The following is a 17,403-nucleotide window of genomic DNA, read 5'->3' on the forward strand; positions in this document are numbered from 1 at the left end:
GTATGCGTGTTTTGCACGCTCCCCATCGTACATCGCCGGGGGAATACAAGATAAAGCAGGGGGCGGCAGGAACGACGCCGCCGTCATTGTGCCTGTCTGAGCCCTCTGAATCAATGGGAACAACGGAGAAAGCAAGTCACAAACACGTCGGACAAAACACTACCACTTGAGCTTTTGTGGAGCTGTTGCTCTCATTCTTTAAGCTGCCGCTCTTTCTTTTTTTTTTCGTTCGTTGGATTACAGTGAAGACTTTCCAATAGAATGCGCTTCCTCTTGATTCTCTTCCTACATCGCTGTGGTGCCCAGCGAACAGCACCGAAGGGAGACAGCTGGAACTGCCGTCCCCTTCAAAGAAAGAGAAGAGCCCGGGTTACACTGGAAGTATGCGCATTGAGTTGCAGTGGAGAGTCGCGCACGTGCCAAGTGCGGGAGACCTCCTGCACGTGACTTTTTTGGATTTGCCGCGGCACCCCACTCAGTTATCGTGCTGTTGCTGTTTTTTTTTTTATTCTCCTTTGCGCTTTCTCTTTCACGGGTGCCCGCCGCGTTACAAGAGTCCTTCCGTACGAGCCACGTCAACGAGCTGCTGTCGCACAGTTGTGATGACAACACTGAAGGCATGGGTAGGACCGTACTTCTGCACACAGCTGTCCACCATCCGCTCCAGTACGCGGCAGAGGCAGCAGTAGGCCTCTCGCTTGGACTTGCGCGCAAAGACAGGGGTCAAAATCCAGTGGCGCACACTCGTGAAATCCACGTTCACCAGGTCAAACGCTGGGACAGCGAACCAGCCCTTCGTATCGACAGCCTGCAACTTCGTGATAACGCGAAGGACCATTCCCTGCACCTCTGTCACGCCACTGATAGGAACGGCGTGCTGGCGCATTGAGTAACACGAGTTCACCCTCAAAGTGGAGTCATCGAGAAGCTCAGCGGCAGGCTTCTCAGTAGCGCCGAGCTTCGCCAGAAACGCGGCTGACCGCTTCTGCAGCGAGAGGCGCCACGTGCCCCAGAGCGCACAGACGTTGCCAAGGGTGGCGCCGCTACCACCCCCGGCCAGCTTTGATGTGGCTTGCGCATGTATCGCGAGCTGGTAGAACAGTGCCTGCATCTCGAAAAAGAGGCGGCGGAGGCCAACGCAGCCGTACTGGCGGTTCCACGCTCGTATGAGAATCTCTTTGAACTCGAGGGTCTCGACGTCGAGCACGGGTCGACACGGTGTGGCCGCACTCGCCGACCCACTCGATGTTTCCGCCGAAAGTTTCTCGAGGGCGGCGAGTCGGCTGATCGGAGAGGCCGCCGCAACCCCGAGGAGGTTCCACACGTCCGCGTGGCAGAGATCAAACAAGCTCCGCAAAGCCAGCGATGTCGCCGCACCTCCCAGCTGCTCGAGAAGCTGCGACATTGCAGTGTCGGTCGCAGGGACCGGTGCAGTGCCCAGGAGCGTCCGCTCAAGAGAGGAAGTTGACGACGATGTGATTGCCCCGACATTCTCCGGCTCTAAGCCGCCACCTGTTAACAAAGCATCACTATCACAAATAAACTGGGCAGGCCACTGTTCCGACTGGAGCACGGATGGCAGCTCCCGTAGGATCCTTGCTACATACTCCAGCGACGGCGCTGCAGACATGTCCGCCGTGCTCGCGCTCTTGACGCTAACGTCTGTAAAGCTGCCGAGTAGCATCTGCACTAGAGTATCCTCCAGCGCATTCAAGCTCTCCTTGATGCACACCACTGTCGCCTCCACATCCGATCGCAGTTGCTGGCGTACGGACTCCGGAACTGTGTCTGCCTGCGTGGCTGCTTCGGTTCGCAGCGTCACATCTTCCAACTCGAGCTCAAGTGCTTGAAAGCGACAATACAACTCCAGTGTCGTCGCACGTGCAGATTCCGCAGGAGCATCAGTAGATAAAGCTAATTCACCGCATGTCGCCGCGGTTGCGCCGACTCCGGCTTTCGATGGAGACGTAGAGTGAAGATAAAACCCGGAGCTGTCCAGTCGGACAACCCGGCAGAGGAGCGACATGGCCTGACGAAGAGCCACGAAGCACCATCGATGCTGAGAGGCCACTGCAGAGCGAGACGGTCCCGTGTGGCTGGCGAGGAGCTGCGCCGGAGTGGAGTACTTCTCAGCGTGGTGATAGAACCACAGTGAGGCAGGTGTAGACTGATTGCCGTACATAATGAAGCAACAGAGCGCCGCACGCTCCTCCGGCGTCAGTGGTGTTACGGGGCTGGCGGCGGTGGAGCAACCTGTTGCACTTTTCATCCCCGCAGAGCTGCGCGAGCGCTTCCCTGTCGCTGTCAAGTTCGTCGCCAACTCTACCGGGAGAGGAAAGCGAATGAGTGGCTTGACCTCCCCGCCCCGTGCGGCGTCCTCTTGAAAAACCTGCTGCATTGCTTCAGAGACGATCCGCGATGGATGCGTGCACACACATACACACAAAAGGCAGAAGAAAGCGTATGGGTCTATGAAAGGCGTGAAGAACAAGAAGAAAGAGAGGGGATGGAGGTAAGAAGAGCACACGAGTGCACCCGCGCACACACACACATGCGTAAAGCGAGATGCTGCCGCCTCTGACGCTTTGGCCTGGGTTGATCGAGAAGAAGAAAGATCGAGGCTCACACTTACCTGCGTTGTTGTTGCACTTTTACACGCATCGCAGAAGAAAAGAGTAGGCACATCGGTAAAGCACGAGAGAGAGAGAGAGAGAAAGGGAGTCACCAGTAGAAGACCTGTGTGAGCGTGTGTACCTGTGCTTGGTCTCTCTGTTGCGTGCATATCAGGAGACCACTGCATCGCCCCACCCTGTATCTGGCTTTTTTCTTCTGCGTGAAAAATGAGCGAGAACTTGGATTGTTCAATATGTAAAGCTCTTACTGACCCCTCCGCTGACGCACTGCAAAGTCACTCGTGCCCCCTTGCCCCCAGCAAACGGGGGCCTAGCAGAATCACTCTCCATGAAGAACCAATACGCATTTCTCTCCGTGAACCAAATCTCTTTGCTGCCCCCCCCTCTCTTTTCCTGGGGATGCACGTGCGGGCCTTCGCATTCGTTTAATCCTTTTACCCGTTCTTGCTGAAGAACGGTATGCCCTGCAGCGCTGCCACTAACTGTAAAGGCACCAACTCGGAAGTGGCCGATGGAGCCAGAAAAAAAAGCAGGCCATGTGCATCCGTCGTCGTTTCCTTTGCCCTGTCACAAGAATAAAATATGAGGAAAAACACCAGATAAGGTGAATTGGGGAACTTCAACCCACGCCTAGCCATCGCGAATCTGCTTTGGCAGGCCCTACTGCGGTTTTTGAGAAACCCCTTGCGCATCTGGCGCGCTTTGCACCCTCACAACCCATACGGTCCGGCCCCACATCAGTAAGAGGCAGCCCGCCCGCCCACGTCACGTGCGCCTCACCCGCACACGGGGCGAGGATCACAGAACGAGTTTCACTGCGTAAAAGCCAAACGGATCGTCGCTCCTTACGGCTTGATTTGACGGCAGTCCTCGCGTCTGCACCACTCGCCTTGCTTCTTAGGCTCTGCACAGAGAGGGCAGTAGTACCACTCCTCCATCTTGAGGTAGCGCTCTTTGAAGTGAAGACCGTACGTCTTTCGGCGGAGCTGCATCGGGTTCTTCTTGCGCTTTGGCGTACCGCCCTTGCTACCGAGAAACACTGGCGTGGCCTGGCCAATCAGAGCACTGTAGCAACACAGTGTTGTTCGCTGGAACATGTGTACTGTCGCCGATAGGACAGAGAAAGAGGATGGCTTCAGTCAAAGGCAGGAGCCTTCGAGCAACAATGAATCCGCAGCTGTGAGCGTGTGGCCATGTGGGTACGGATGTGATGCAGAGGCGGACGAGCGGAGAGGGCAGATGGGGTAGGAAGTGGCTCAAGAAAGAGAAGTATTGCCGGGCTAACAGCGTCGCGACTACCTCCCCCCAGCCCCCGGCATTCTGCTTACAGGCACCGATACAGACGCACATACGAGCTCGTGGAGGCAGTGCACCTCTCGTAGCGGAAGGAGTGCAACACCGTACACACCATCTAATGAGATGGCGGTGAAACTCCCACGGGCCCACCTTCTCTCGTTCTGTTCCGTGATGACAACGCCTACCCATGTCGTATCACCGAGGCAGGAGAAAGAAATCGACTTGCGGGAAGTCTTTACGTGTCATGTGCTTCTTAGTCACCCTTTCACATCGTGGTTGCGCCACCGGTGCACGTGTAATGGTGCTGTTTCCTTCGAAAAGTTCTTCTCGCGCTTCTGAAGCGAATCTTTACCGGCCTCATCCTTACCGCAAAACACTGCAGCATACAAGGTACAGCACCTCGCCCACAAACACACATGCGCACCTGTGCCAGCGCACCGACTTCCCGCGAGACCGAGGGGAGAAAAAAGAAACAGAGACGGAACCGCAGAACACTTCTCTACAATAACGCACCAGCGGCATCGGCATCGCCTGGAATGATGCAAGACGCATGGAAATTCAATATAGATGTTCCGCCGACCACCACCAGCAAACACAAGCCCTGCTCAGTTCCCAAACACAACAAAATAGTGGAAATAAGGACAGTGTGAGGCAGCCGCGCTGTCGGCATGCGGGTAGAGCTGACAAGCAGGAAATTCAATCCTTCTTCTTCTGCAAGAGCGACTTGGAGTCGTCCTGTAGCTCATCCTTCCTGCAAGCAACAGTGCCACGGTGATTGAAGTGAATGAAGCCTACGCCCGAGTTCATCTGATTGTCGTAGCGAAGGTACTTGGTGACATCGCACAGTCGCGCGTCCTGCATCTTGTGGCGGTGCGCGAAGCCAGCAATGCCCAGCAGCATGCCCGCAAGCACTTCTATCGTGATGGGCACCATCATTGCTGTGGGAAACACACTGTGGCCCTCGAGGTTGGTTGCAGGGATGTAGCTGCGACTGTGCTGGGCCACCTGTAGCTGCTCGCGGATGGAGTAGGCCATGTACACTGCATGGGTGAGGAGGAGCAGTCCTGCGTAAAAAAGGTAGTCCATCGCCGCCATGTTTTGATTTCGCCTCCTGCGGGTTCGGTGGGAGTAAATGCGTGGTGCGGTACTTTTTTTCGTTCACAGGTGAGACAGCGTGTACGTGTGCAGGGGCACCTGTTGGTGGTGTTTTTCCTTTTGTTGTTCGGTCTGGGCGATACACTGCCTTGCTCCGCTACAGAGCGCCGCTTGAGAGAGGGGGAGGAGGCTCCAGCGCGTGGTAGAGCTACTTTTGTTGGTCGATGATGTAACAGTGACGGTGAGGTCAAAGGGAGAACAATAATGACAAGAAACAAAGAAACAGCAGGACAGGGAAAAAAAAGAGAGGGGGAGAAAGGAATGACGCCTGGTGCCGCCGCTGTCGAATAAAAGGGAGGAACTCCGGAATCTACGGCCAGCCCAGAGCATAGCCACCGGATGTCATCATTGGTGAGAGGCTTGCCACTTCTCTGCCTAGTAGAGGTCATCCGGTGTTCTTCGTTTCTATTTTTCGCTCGGAAAAGAGACTCCAGTGGGCAGTGCACAAACACACGGGGCAGCGCAGCAGCCCTTGTTGTTGTTTTCAACTTTCACTACTTTGCCTCGATCCAAAGAGCGCGAAGGTCAACGAGTACGGTGACCCATCGCGTCAAGGCACGAGTGCAGCCCGAGAATGGGAGAGGAGCGGGGGTCAAGTGCAAACAAAAGAGCTAACAAAAAAACAACAGAAAAAAAACGCACTTCTGAAATGCGGCGGGTAGCTCACAAAGATGTGCATTGAGAGGCAAAGAGAGTAGCAAGGCACCCACGCAGACGCTTCTGCTTGTGTTTATGCGCGTGTATTGTGATTTATCATCCTCATCACTCACTGTTCGTTTATGCCCTCCACTACCACCTGTCACGACAACTCTTCTTGCAACATGGACATAGCACCGCAGCCTCAAATCGTACACACAGGCAGCATAACAGGGAAAGAGAGCAAAGACAATGGGGGAGGGAGGGGGGCAGGGAAGTCGCGGCTGTCGAATACACGCGGGTGAGTCGGTGACGTTGCTGCTTCGTTGTACCTGGCACGATTACAAATGAGCCCAAGCGCTATACGCCGTCGATCGCACAGCGCTGCAGAGGCAGCGGATGGCTCACTGGTTTCCCCTCTTTTCCTCATCTTCCTTCCTACTGTGTCACCTACTTACTCGAGATCTCGAGCTCCTGTAGTCGGTTTAAAATGACTGGCCGCGACACCTCCTGAATCTCACCGCCCATAACCATTTCATCGATGATCATGTACACCTTGTGGAAGTTAAAGATCAAGTCCAGCTCGCACACATCCTTGAAGAACATGTCCAGTACTTCCACAAGCAGGTGAATCAGCTCGACGTACATCAAGTCGTTGTCCTCCTGATCGATGCCGAGGATGAAGAAGAGCCCGGCATAGCGGCGATAGACAAGCTTGATATCCTTGTACGAAACAAAGTTTGTCGCACGTGCATCGCGTGCGTTCACGATAGCGTTGACCTGACGTTTGATCTGCGCCTGGCCGGCATCATCGACTGGAATGTAAAACTTGGCGAGCCGGGTGTTGCCCATGCGGTTCTGCAGGAGGATGAAGTGAATCATTGCGCTGGCGATGAGTACTCGCCCGGTTGTTGTAGCTACCCTTCCGGTGCTTGTGTGTGTGTGTATGTGCGCGCTTATCTTTTGCTGCCTCTTCTTCGCACCACGACGGAGATACGCGCATGAAAACTCAAAAAAAAAGTGAGCGTTGAAGAGTGCTTCCTTGTCTTCTGCTGTTGGATCTAGTCTTTCTACACGCTGCACACCTACCACTTGCTTGATTTTATCTCGGTTCTCTACTCATGCTTGTGGGTCGGTGTTGAAATGACTTGACGTCAGCTATCGAAGGAGATATATGAGCGAGTACGCGACCCTACAGACAACGTTAGGAGAAGACGGAGCGCAGAAGGAGCGATGAGCATTGCCGCACTAAGAAAAAAAGGGAGCAAACAAAGGCCCCCCAAATGCGTACCAGAGCATGTGGGGAGTGCCACAGCACACAGAAAACAAAATGGCACAAATACCGTCCATGAAGGCAGTGCAGTGCTAAGGCCTCCCCATATAGCACCACACATGCTACATCGCCAACGACCGCACCGCAACGACGCTCGTGGTCTTCTCCTTTAGTGCGCTCACGAGGCTTTCCAAGAAACACACATGCACGCCAAGTCCTAGCGCAGCGTGGATGCAGAGACCCACCCATCACCCCACAAAACGTGCAATGATTCAAGTCCGACTTCCGTGTTACGCGGTCACGACATTCATGCAATCCCTCTCTTATCTTCCTGTGGTACTTTTTTGGCCTTGATTTCTTTGCGAGCACTGCATTATTTCATTCCCCCCTCCTCCTGGAATCATGCCGGCACAGCAGGTGCGTGTCTGTGCATATGGGCCTGGAGTTCTGTTCTCTTGTTTGCTGACAAGAGGCCACGCTACACGAGTCCCCGCAGATAAAAAAGAGGTAACCAAGCGCAAGGGAATGAATGAGACGCAAAGAAACGAGAGAGGCACAGTCATACACACACACACACATGCAGAAGCTAACAGATCTTGAAGAAAGAACGAAGGAGATAAAAGCGCATTTAGCTACATTCGCCTATACGTTCTCTGTTGCGCTTATCCTTTCATGTCGCGCTACACTAGAGATGTACATGTTTGATGCTCACGTTCCTGCTCTGTGGAGGTGCGTGCTTGCGAGTGCACAAACAAGAAGAAAACAACAACACACAGATACGCAACAACAACTGACGACACCGCGTGCGAGTGCTGCATCATGGCTTCTCTACCCCTCTCCCCTCACTTTTCTCCTTCTGAGCATTGGGACATTTCCTTTCTTGGATGCTGTTACTGCAGCCTGCGGCCCCCATCACTTAATGCTACTGAGCTCACAACACAGAGACGAAAGAGAAGAGTAACAGTGCTACACCGGCCCCAACACAACGAAGCGAAAGGAGACCTTAAAAAAAAAAATGTGAGGCGATACACCGCTTCACCAGATCGTTTCTTATTGCTGTAAAGCAAAGCGGCATGCCGCTCGCTTTTCTGTGTGGGTGTGTGTGGGAGGGGGGGGTTAGCAGAAATCCACCATCTGCCCCCTACGCTTTGGGGGGTTCGCACGTGTCTCACACCTTAATTAGCCAGCGCGCAACCACCGCCTATCGGTAAAAGTCGTATTGAAAGCCGACTTCGTCTGACTAACGGGTATCTCGCGCGCGAAGCGATGATTATGCCCTTCTCACGCTACGGCTTGCAGCGGCCCATGTAACGGGGGTACATACATGCGTCCTTCACGTTATCCAGGTTCAGCATCCACACTAGCAGACGCTCGACACCGAGTCCAAAGCCGCCGTGTGGAGCACCGCCGTAGCGGCGCTGGTCTGTGTACCAGTAGTACGTGGACGCATCGAGGCCCTCGCGCTTGTACGCATCGAGCAGCTCATCGTACTTGTACATACGCATCGAGCCACCAACCACCTCGCCAATGCCTGGCACTAGGACGTCGACTGACTCCGTCAGCGTCGTATCGGCAGGGTCGCGCTGCATGTAGAAAGACTTCATCTGGGCAGGGAAGTGCGTCATAAACACAAACTCGCCCATCTGGGCCACCATGGCGCGCTCCGGCTGATCGGTGATGTCGTCGCCGAACTCGAAGGGCTTGCCAGTCTCGGTGTTCAAAATGCCGTTCTCGTTGCAGAACTGGATCGCGTCGGCATAGCGGAGGCGGCGGAAGGGGCGCTTCGGCGTAAATTTGTAATTGGTGGAGTCCCGAACATCTCCGTTGGAGTTGATGAGTTGGGTGGGGTTCAGCATGGCCACCATGTTGCCGGCGCGCTCAATGACGGTGTGGATGACGGTGCAGATCATGTCCTCCAGGTGGTTCAAAAGATCCTCAAAGGAGCAAACGTCATACTCGATCTCCAAGTGCGTGAACTCGCTGAGGTGGCGCTTCGTCTTGGATTTCTCGGCGCGGTAGCTCGGCAGGCAACAGTACACACTGCCCAGTGATGCCGTCACAGTTTCGAGGTAGAGTTGTGAAGACTGCGTTAGATAGGCGCTCTCACCGTAATAGAGGACGTCAAACAGCGTCGACCCGCCCTCCACCTGCGTCTGCACCAGCGTTGGCGGCGTCACCTCGTAGTAACGGCGCGACCAGAAGTACTCGCGGAAGGCGCGCAGCAGCTCGTGACGGACCTTGAGCACAGATGACGCCACGGTGCCGCGAGCCACAATATGGCGCTGGTCGTACAGTTTATCAACGGAGCTTTCAGCTGTGATGATCGTCTCAATCGTACCGTCAGAGTTGCCAACGATAGCGTACTCGTGCACGTGCAGTTCCATCGGCGGCTGCAGCTCCGACTTCGCCTTTGGCTCGTAGCGCAGCGTGCCGCGAATGGCGATGCACGACTCGCGGTGGAAGGGTTCCGTAGAGCCGTCGAACACGCACTGGATGAAGCCCGAGCCATCGCGCAGCACTACAAAGGACATGCGAGACTGATGGCGCACGCGGTGAGCCCAACCAACAACGTAGACACAGGCACTCTCCTTTTGCGACGGCAACTCGCCAATCGCGGTGCGTGGCAGTCCCTGCGAAACAGCCCTAAAGTTCGAGTTCTGCTGGCACACCTCAACTCCCTTCCTCGGTCCAGCGGCGGTCTCCTCTTTCGCGGCCTGTGGCAACGCTACAGTGGGCTTCGCCGCAACCACAATGTCCTTGATCAGCACCGGCACCTGCTTTTCGAGCGCCGCGCGCACGTGTTCGACGTCGGCCCAACGCAGGGCCGCCACACGGCGCATCTGTCCCAGCATCATGTTTGGATTTTTGTCCCACTTTGCCTTGACGGCGCTCGCATCCTCGGTGGCGAGGACCTCGGCAACGGCCTTCTCCACGTCCTCCGGCGACACCGTCACGCCGACGCCGCACTCCGCCAGCATGGCCGCCGTGTCGACCCCCTCACACTCGGTCGCGTTCACAAACTTGATGGCAGCGTCGACCTTTTGCGTGCTGTCGAGCTGCCCGTCGAGGATGAAACTGGCAATGGGTTTGCGGTGCACAAGCTTCTTCACCTTCGTCCACACGTTGAAGAGCATGACCTTCTGGTCACGAGGAGAGGCCTCATTGATGTTGTACTGCGCAAAGAAGGCGAGCACATCGGCAACGCGCGCCGGTTTGCTGGACAAGTCCTTGGCGCCCTTGTCGTCAAGGCCAACAACCGTCTTGAGCTGTGCGATGACAGCGGCACGTTGCTGTTCGTCCTCCATCTCCCCTTCTGTTTTTCTCGGTGGGCCTTGCGAATCCGAGGTCTTAAATAGTAACACGGACTGGTGGTGAATGACTATGGCTCTGTAAGACGTGTGCAAGAGCAGACACAGTGATCGGTGCTCGTGAGGCGGCAGGGCCCGGCGGTGACGCACCAGGGCGTGCGGCAATGCCAGAAAGAGGAAAGGGCAACGGGAGAGGGACGTAGAGAAGAACGAGAGTTGATGAACAAGCGCAAGAGACGAGGTGGTTGCCAGACGTGGCGCTGCTGATGGAATTGTACAAGTGCTCGCGCAGAAAGCTCGACCACACAATGGCAACGAAGTCACCCGCAGTGGTGGTGGCGACTGTAAAGATCCAGGTACCGACAGAGAGCAACGGCGCACTGTAAACTCACGCCCGGGTGCAACAGGCAGCGACGTCGCTGCTGAAGCAGGCGCATCGATCACAGCCCGTCCGACTCTGCGTGCCATTATCTGAGAAGCAGGCCCAACAAGCTTCTCCACAATGATCTCCACATCCATCTGCAGGGTCGCCCGCCAGCCCATTGCCTCGCTCTCACCCCTCGTCAACTTCGCCGCCACCCACCACACCGGCCACGTGCTCAATAAGCACATCCGCTGCCTCGCAGCGAGGTGTTGTCGCAGCCTCGCTGCACCTTTGGCATGCATTCGTCCCAATCACTAGAAGTACCCCATGTGCTTCTCTCTAGAATGTGTATAGATATGCGTGTGTGGAGAGGGGGAGGGGGGGAGACGCTGATGTGGATGAAAGCGCCTTGCTTTTCGTTCTGGCACACCTCGTCCCTTAACTAGGGCGAACACAGGGCGAGAGCAGCGCTAAAGTAAAGCTGAGAGAGAAGAAGCGCGATAAGAATGTGTGTCGACCTCCGCTAGTCGTATTGGGTTTGCTTTCTTTTTTTTTGAGTCGCCCCCATCGCTCGGCGATGACAAGGCGAGGGAACGAGGCCATTTGAATGACAACCAAACAACACGACGACACAACAGTGGGAAAGAAGTGTTTGCAAGATAGCAGTGCTTTAACGAAAAGCGTGCCCTCAGGGCGGGTTACACGGGTGGGTGGAAAGAGTACTTAGAGAAGAGAAAAAAAACCCAGACGTAGGACCCCGCTCGCGATCAGAGCAGCACAGGAGAATAAGCCTCTCTTTCCCTTGACTGTTCGCGCTTGACCGCAACCTCCTGTGGCTCGCACCTTTGCGTGACAACACGGCAATAGCCCGCCACTATGCGACAACACGTAGCAAGCGGTATTCAACGAGGGAGCAACCGCTTGGGAAAGAGGCAGGGGTCAAGGTGAATACCAACATTCTCGTCGCTCTCGTTAACTCTGCATTTTGGCGTCATGTGCGTCTCTACATCGCTCTTTGGTGATGCTGTACATCAGTCATCTTCCGCAGCCGCAACATGGAGTTCACAAAGGATCTACACGTTGAGCAGCTGCCCACACCAAGGCAGAATACACACACACACATGGAAGTGGGGAAAAGGAGGCAAAGACGACCCAACAAGCTCCAACAGCACACAAGAAAAGGGAGGAGGGGAGAAGTATACGAGTGCATGCCAGTGAAGGAGAAAGAAACGCACATATGCACGTACCCCGTAGGTAGTGGCGAGACCTACATCTCGCCACCTTCTCATACCTCACGGAAGTCTCTTTTCTTCCCTCCGCATTCCTACGGATAACGCAGGTTTGAGGAGGTTATGGGTGCAGCCCCGGCTCAGCGTAGTGTGGGTAGGACGTCCAGTCAAGCGCTGTCGCACCGCCCATCACCAGCTTGCACGCAGCCTCCCGTAGGGCAAGCTCATGCTCGTGCTGTGCCACCAAGATGGTCTGAAATGCGTGAAGCATCTCCTGTCGCTCGCCTAGCTCCCATTCCTGCAAGTCAACGCGGTTTTCTGACTCCCAGGGCTCCAGCAAATTCTCTTCAGCGTTGCCGGGGTCGACTGTGGCACTGGGCCTCTGATTCAGGACCGCTGTTAATTGGCCTACAGGCAGCACGGACACCGTTGTTCCTGCCTTGTACTTGTACGCATATCGCGAAGGACACGGTTCTGGTGGACTTATATTGGCCGCTCTTCTTGCATCCTCTCGCACCCACTCCGTCTTCGACTCTTCAGCGCACACAGCGCAGAGCTGTCTGTGCTCCTCCTTTGCCTGCGAGAACAGTGAGTCGCGCTGACACCGCTCCTCTCGTAGCAGCGAGCAGCGCAGACTGTAGTGAATCTGCCCCTCAGAGCGTTCTGCAGGTAACTTGGGGCAGGAAAGCATCGCGGATGACGTTCAGCTGCGTCTCTGACAGGGATGATGGGTGTGAGATACTATTGATCGTTTCACTACCCATTGCATCTTGCGAAAAGGCTAAAAAAAAAAAACAGAATTATGCAACGGAAAAGACGCGTTCAGTGAAGCCAAGGGGAAAAAATATAGAGACGAGAACTTTATGGATGAAGGAGTACGGTAAGAGAGGACATGCTTAGCACCCAGTCGAGGGTGATCTGAAACGTCAAGACGCAGAGAGTGTGAAAGTGTGACCCAAACCACCCATCATGCGGTCATATTGGGAGCAGAAGAGAGGGAAAGGGGGGAAGTCAGCATCGTCTCTTCTGAAACGAACAAGCGACCTGCACACTCTGTCGTTTTGCATCTCTTTGATTGTTTACTTATTTTTCGTCTTAGTATTACGGCTCTGCTGTGCTCTCCTTAGAGGAGGAGGAGGGGTGGAGAGGCACTGAACCGCAACAGCAGATGGCACGATGGAGCGTATAGAAGTCAAAGTCGTGCACCTCACACACAGAGAAGGACGTATACGCACTCACTGGGAGAGGAAGGTGCGACTCATCACAACAACAGCTATATATATATATAGCAAAAGAGTGAAGAAAACAGTAAACTCATCAAAAGACACGTCCGGTGCACGGGCACACAAAACATAATGCCGCCTATGACAATTTGATGGTCCAGAAGAGGAAAAGCGAAAAAAAAAATAGAGAGAGCGTAGGATGTGCCTACAGGCCAAAATAGAAGCAAACAGAAAATGGCCACGTTCGACACATCACTGTTGCACGCCGGCGCGCAAAAGTGCACACACACACGCACAGACAGACAGAGATGTGGGGAGAAGAGCAAACCGCAGGATGTAGCACAGACAAAGCGTGAGTAGCTGAGACGGTGGCGCCTAGACATCGCCCTCCACGACATGCCACACAAAAGCAGACAAAAGGCAAGACGATATGCAAGACCCGCACGTTACGTCAAAAATAAGGGCAAACATAAAACAGCCACACCACGACCTCTACACAAGCCGTGAAACATAATGGAAAATAGGAAAGAGCGACGTCGGCATGCCAACCACCACGCGAAGAAGGCACCGTGCACACCTTTCAGACCACGAGAGCCCACGCACAACGTTTTTTCACTCCCATTCAGCACATCCATTCTGCAATATCACACGAGATCAGCTTCACTCTGCCCCGGCTCAGTGGCAGGGCCATCGCATAGTGCAAAGCAGCCGCAGCCACATGCGCTACAGCAGTGCGCCGACTCAGTCATCGGAGCCCATAGCCCCTGTCTCAAGCTCTGCCCGCCCCACCCGTCTCCCAGGCCGCCTCGCAGTCGCTCCCAGGATACCGGCTGCCACATGGTGCATCCCCCACAGAGTGGCTCAGGGTCCCCCCCCTCAGTAGGCAGCGAAGGCCTGCTAAGATAGCTTCGAGTCACGTTGACATCCCGCCTATTATGCGGGCGGTACAGACGGGTTCTCTGCTGCACGTCGCTCCGACAGCCGTAGCGATACATCACCCTGACCTCCTTACGTCGTAGGGGCCTATGGCCCTGTCACCATCAGAGATCGCTCAACATCGGCAGGGAGAGAGGGTCTGCTCGACCTAGCCACGCCGAGTGGACATGGGACCTTCGATGCCCCGCACTGAGGTGACCCTACGTCAACAAGGTACGAGAAAAAAAGACATGGTCGCAACAATAACAGTGACGGAGTCGGCAGCGACGGCGTGAGTACCGGCGGCTGAGATGATGCTGAGGGAAAAGGCGGGCGGGAAGACGTTCACGCCCGTTCTGGACTGCGTGTGTGTGTGTATGTGGGTGTGTGTACCGCAACGAAGAAGTGAAGAAAACGATGAATACTGCCACTCACACACACGGGGGTGTCGCACGCAGGCCATCAGCTGTACCCGCCCCTCTGACCTTCTTCCCCACAAAGGGTTCCATCACCAGGAACAGCTGGCATACACTTTCCCCTTTCCCGGCCGACTCATCTTCTTCGTTTCAACAATGCCTCTAGTTCATATTGGGTGGTGGCACCGACGAGAGCAACTCGCGGGTGCGTTCCCGCAGCGAGAGATTGCTTAACGCGACAAAGCTGGAGTTTTCAAAGGATACACTCGAGCTACTCGTTGCAAAGCCGTCGTCGATAGATGAGAACGGGGTGCCACAGCTGTCGGTGGCCTTCATCTCCGAGAGGCGAGCGCGGGCCTTCTCCAGCTCCTCCTTCATCTTTGCGGCACGAGCGCGGTCGAGGAAAGTCGCTTCTTGCACCGCATGCAGCTTCGCTGTCAGTTCGGCACACTGCTTCTCCGTTGCGGAGGTCCGCTGCATAGCGACGGCCTGGTCCAGCAGCAGCTGGTTGAGCTTCCGCTCGAGCGCCACCACCGCGTGGTGGGCCTCGGAGGAGTGTGAAGAGCGCGGCGTCAGGTCGGCAGAGCGGGGCGTCGTTGACATGCTGAAGCGTCCACTGGGAACGTTTGCGTTGCTGAGCAACGTACTCTCACTGAAACCATCGTTGGGCCTCTTCTGAGCAGTGAGCGAAGGCGTGAGGACAAGGGGGAGCGGTAGGGTGGTGCCGGGGCAGGCATCCTCTTGCAGAGGCTTCTCGGCTGACGGCATGCTATTGCCGTCACCAAGAGAGGTTCCCACCCTCAGTGGTAGTGTGGGGGTGTGGGATGCTGTTGTAGTCGGTAGCGTCACATCAACATGCTTCTCCACTGAAGCAACATTCGCTTCAGACGGGCTCAGATGCGAATGGGTTGTCACAGAGGACTCAGTGCTAGAACCCGGCCCACGGCCGCGCAGCATGTTGAGGCGTGTAACAAGCACATCCAAGTACTTCTGCCGCTCCGCCATGAGCTCCTGCTCCACCTCCGTCTTCTTGCGCGCCATGTCGAGGAGCTTGCGCTGCAGGTTCATTAAGAGGTACTCTTGGCGCTCCTCCAACATATTCTCGACCTCTGTCTGTTGGCTGCGCATCTCCTTGATCCGCTTGCTCAGCGACTCGGTCTCGCTCTCCTCTTCCTTCAACAAACTCTGATAGTGCTGTACCTCCTTTTCTGCACCATCGAGACGGCGGAACAGCTGGTTCGAAACCTGCTCCTCCATCATCTCAGCGTTCAGCGCTGCCCGGACGGACTCCTCGCGCAGCGTCTCGATCTTGCACATAAGATGTGACTCCTCCACTGTCAAAGAGTAGCTGGTACTCTTGAGAGACACGTACTCGCGTCGCAGCCGCTCCATGGTCATCTCGTGCACTGGCGCCAGTGCGTCGCTGCGAGACGCGGCAACTGTAGGCATGATTCGTAGTTTAACGAAAGCAAAGGAAGGACAAAACAGCTGGTAAAAAGAGCGCGCTAAAGCCAAGTTGAAAAAGCAAACGTGCAACACACGAGGATGGCAAAAGAGCTGGGGAATGACGTCGAACAACAATGACACGGAAAGAAACAATCCAGTGAGGAGGAAATGCGTATATGATTGCGTAGACACGCAAGACAAGCAGGGTATATAAGTTTGGGTTGTTCCTTTTCGAGAATGTACACCCTTCAGAAAATGGCGTAAGCGGCTAAGTTTGAGCGTGATTTCCTCAAGGCGTCGTTTCTTTTTCAGTGTTTCATCAGACAAACTGCAGGAGAGAAACTGCGTGCCGGTGTCCGCTGCAACACTTAGATACAGGCAGAATGAACATACAAACAAGCGTGTCCCTCTGCAGCTCGCACAGAGAAGCCACAACCAACAACCAACCACAAAAAAAAAGGAGGAAGAAACGGAAAATAGGTAGCAGGCGGAGGTAATAATAATAATAATAATACTATATAAAGAAACAGCACGAACAAAATCAGACCCAGTGCTAGTGGCTAGAGCGGTGCTCTGGGGTGTATGCGCGTGGGCGAGTCTCTGACAGCGTCAGCGCGAGCGCGCCTGTACGTGGGCGTCTTCTCGGTGGATGTGGATGACGCTGATGGTATTTGCGTACGCTTTGGGAGTGTTTCCTTCTGCCTTGAATCTATGTTTATCCCGAGCGCAGAAATCGGCGAAAATACACACTCCAAAACAAAACAAAAAAAAACACTGTCCGAACAAAATGAAGGGATGTGGCAGAGACCTTTGTGTTTCTTTCTCTGCTGCAAACCTTGTCGAAGCGCACCCACGCACACGCACACGCACACGCACTGGTGAGCTTTCTGTTGTTTGTTGGGTCAGTTCGCTTGGCTTCGTTGTATGACGCGCTTTCCCTGCGTGCCCAGTAAACTCGCCAATCAGCGCGCGCACGAAGAGCAGAAAGAGAGCGAGGTGGAAAAACAAAAAAGAAAAAAAAAAAGAAAGAGAGGTTCAAGAGGGAAAGCGAGTGCACGAGATGAGAAGAGAGCCCTACCCTTCCAACCAACGCGAGGTGAGGGAGAGGAATACGACACACAAAAATGAAAAAGGCAGGAAAGGCAGGAGAGGCAGCAGTGTAACGGATCTCGTGGTTACTGGCGTCGTCGTGCAGTGAGCGGAAAAAAAGGCACCGAGTGGGAAGAATTGTAGCAGGGGTAGGGCACAGAGCACATACAGGAGAGGGTGGTGGTGCACATTGAACTCAAGCCGCGCGCGGTTGTTCGTATTGTTTATGTGAGTGTGCCAAATGAAGAGGGCGACGACGTACAGAGTAAGAGGCAAAAAGAAAAAAAGAGGGTGAAATCCAGCAGGGAGGAAAGAAAAATCAGACAACGTGCAGTAGGAGAAGACTCACACTGCTCGCAAGCCATGAAAGCCCAGTCGCATGTCCACCTACCCTTCTCATGCTATCCGCAAACGCAGTGC

The 17,403-nt window shown here is 54.8% G+C and overlaps 7 protein-coding genes across 7 annotated transcripts, besides 1 other annotated feature; all 7 read right to left on the reverse strand.

Annotated features, from left to right (window-relative positions):
- Positions 1–547: 547 nt before the first annotated feature.
- LPMP_201980 (hypothetical protein) lies at positions 548–2,398 on the reverse strand (the record flags this gene model as incomplete). The annotated part of the gene is made up of 1 exon (XM_010700097.1): positions 548–2,398. The coding sequence occupies one exon, from the start codon at positions 2,396–2,398 to the stop codon at positions 548–550; it is 1,851 nt and encodes a 616-aa protein (XP_010698399.1).
- A 1,080-nt stretch (positions 2,399–3,478) lies between these two features.
- LPMP_201990 (hypothetical protein) lies at positions 3,479–3,730 on the reverse strand (the record flags this gene model as incomplete). The annotated part of the gene is made up of 1 exon (XM_010700098.1): positions 3,479–3,730. The coding sequence occupies one exon, from the start codon at positions 3,728–3,730 to the stop codon at positions 3,479–3,481; it is 252 nt and encodes an 83-aa protein (XP_010698400.1).
- Positions 3,731–4,625: 895 nt separating this feature from the next.
- LPMP_202000 (hypothetical protein) lies at positions 4,626–5,024 on the reverse strand (the record flags this gene model as incomplete). Its single annotated transcript, XM_010700099.1, has 1 exon — positions 4,626–5,024. One exon carries the CDS (start codon positions 5,022–5,024, stop codon positions 4,626–4,628), a length of 399 nt encoding a protein of 132 aa, XP_010698401.1.
- A 1,146-nt stretch (positions 5,025–6,170) lies between these two features.
- On the reverse strand, positions 6,171–6,602 carry LPMP_202010 (clathrin coat assembly protein AP17, putative; the record flags this gene model as incomplete). Its single annotated transcript, XM_010700100.1, has 1 exon — positions 6,171–6,602. One exon carries the CDS (start codon positions 6,600–6,602, stop codon positions 6,171–6,173), a length of 432 nt encoding a protein of 143 aa, XP_010698402.1.
- A 1,677-nt stretch (positions 6,603–8,279) lies between these two features.
- On the reverse strand, positions 8,280–10,967 carry LPMP_202020 (asparaginyl-tRNA synthetase, putative; the record flags this gene model as incomplete). Its single annotated transcript, XM_010700101.1, has 1 exon — positions 8,280–10,967. One exon carries the CDS (start codon positions 10,965–10,967, stop codon positions 8,280–8,282), a length of 2,688 nt encoding a protein of 895 aa, XP_010698403.1.
- Positions 10,968–12,015: 1,048 nt separating this feature from the next.
- Positions 12,016–12,585, reverse strand: LPMP_202030 (hypothetical protein; the record flags this gene model as incomplete). Its single annotated transcript, XM_010700102.1, has 1 exon — positions 12,016–12,585. One exon carries the CDS (start codon positions 12,583–12,585, stop codon positions 12,016–12,018), a length of 570 nt encoding a protein of 189 aa, XP_010698404.1.
- Positions 12,586–13,744: 1,159 nt separating this feature from the next.
- Positions 13,745–14,267: a repeat region.
- A 343-nt stretch (positions 14,268–14,610) lies between these two features.
- On the reverse strand, positions 14,611–15,897 carry LPMP_202040 (hypothetical protein; the record flags this gene model as incomplete). Its single annotated transcript, XM_010700103.1, has 1 exon — positions 14,611–15,897. One exon carries the CDS (start codon positions 15,895–15,897, stop codon positions 14,611–14,613), a length of 1,287 nt encoding a protein of 428 aa, XP_010698405.1.
- Positions 15,898–17,403: the final 1,506 nt, after the last annotated feature.

Source organism: Leishmania panamensis (genome assembly GCF_000755165.1).
Source record: "Leishmania panamensis strain MHOM/PA/94/PSC-1 chromosome 20 sequence".
Classification (NCBI taxonomy): domain Eukaryota; phylum Euglenozoa; class Kinetoplastea; order Trypanosomatida; family Trypanosomatidae; genus Leishmania; species Leishmania panamensis.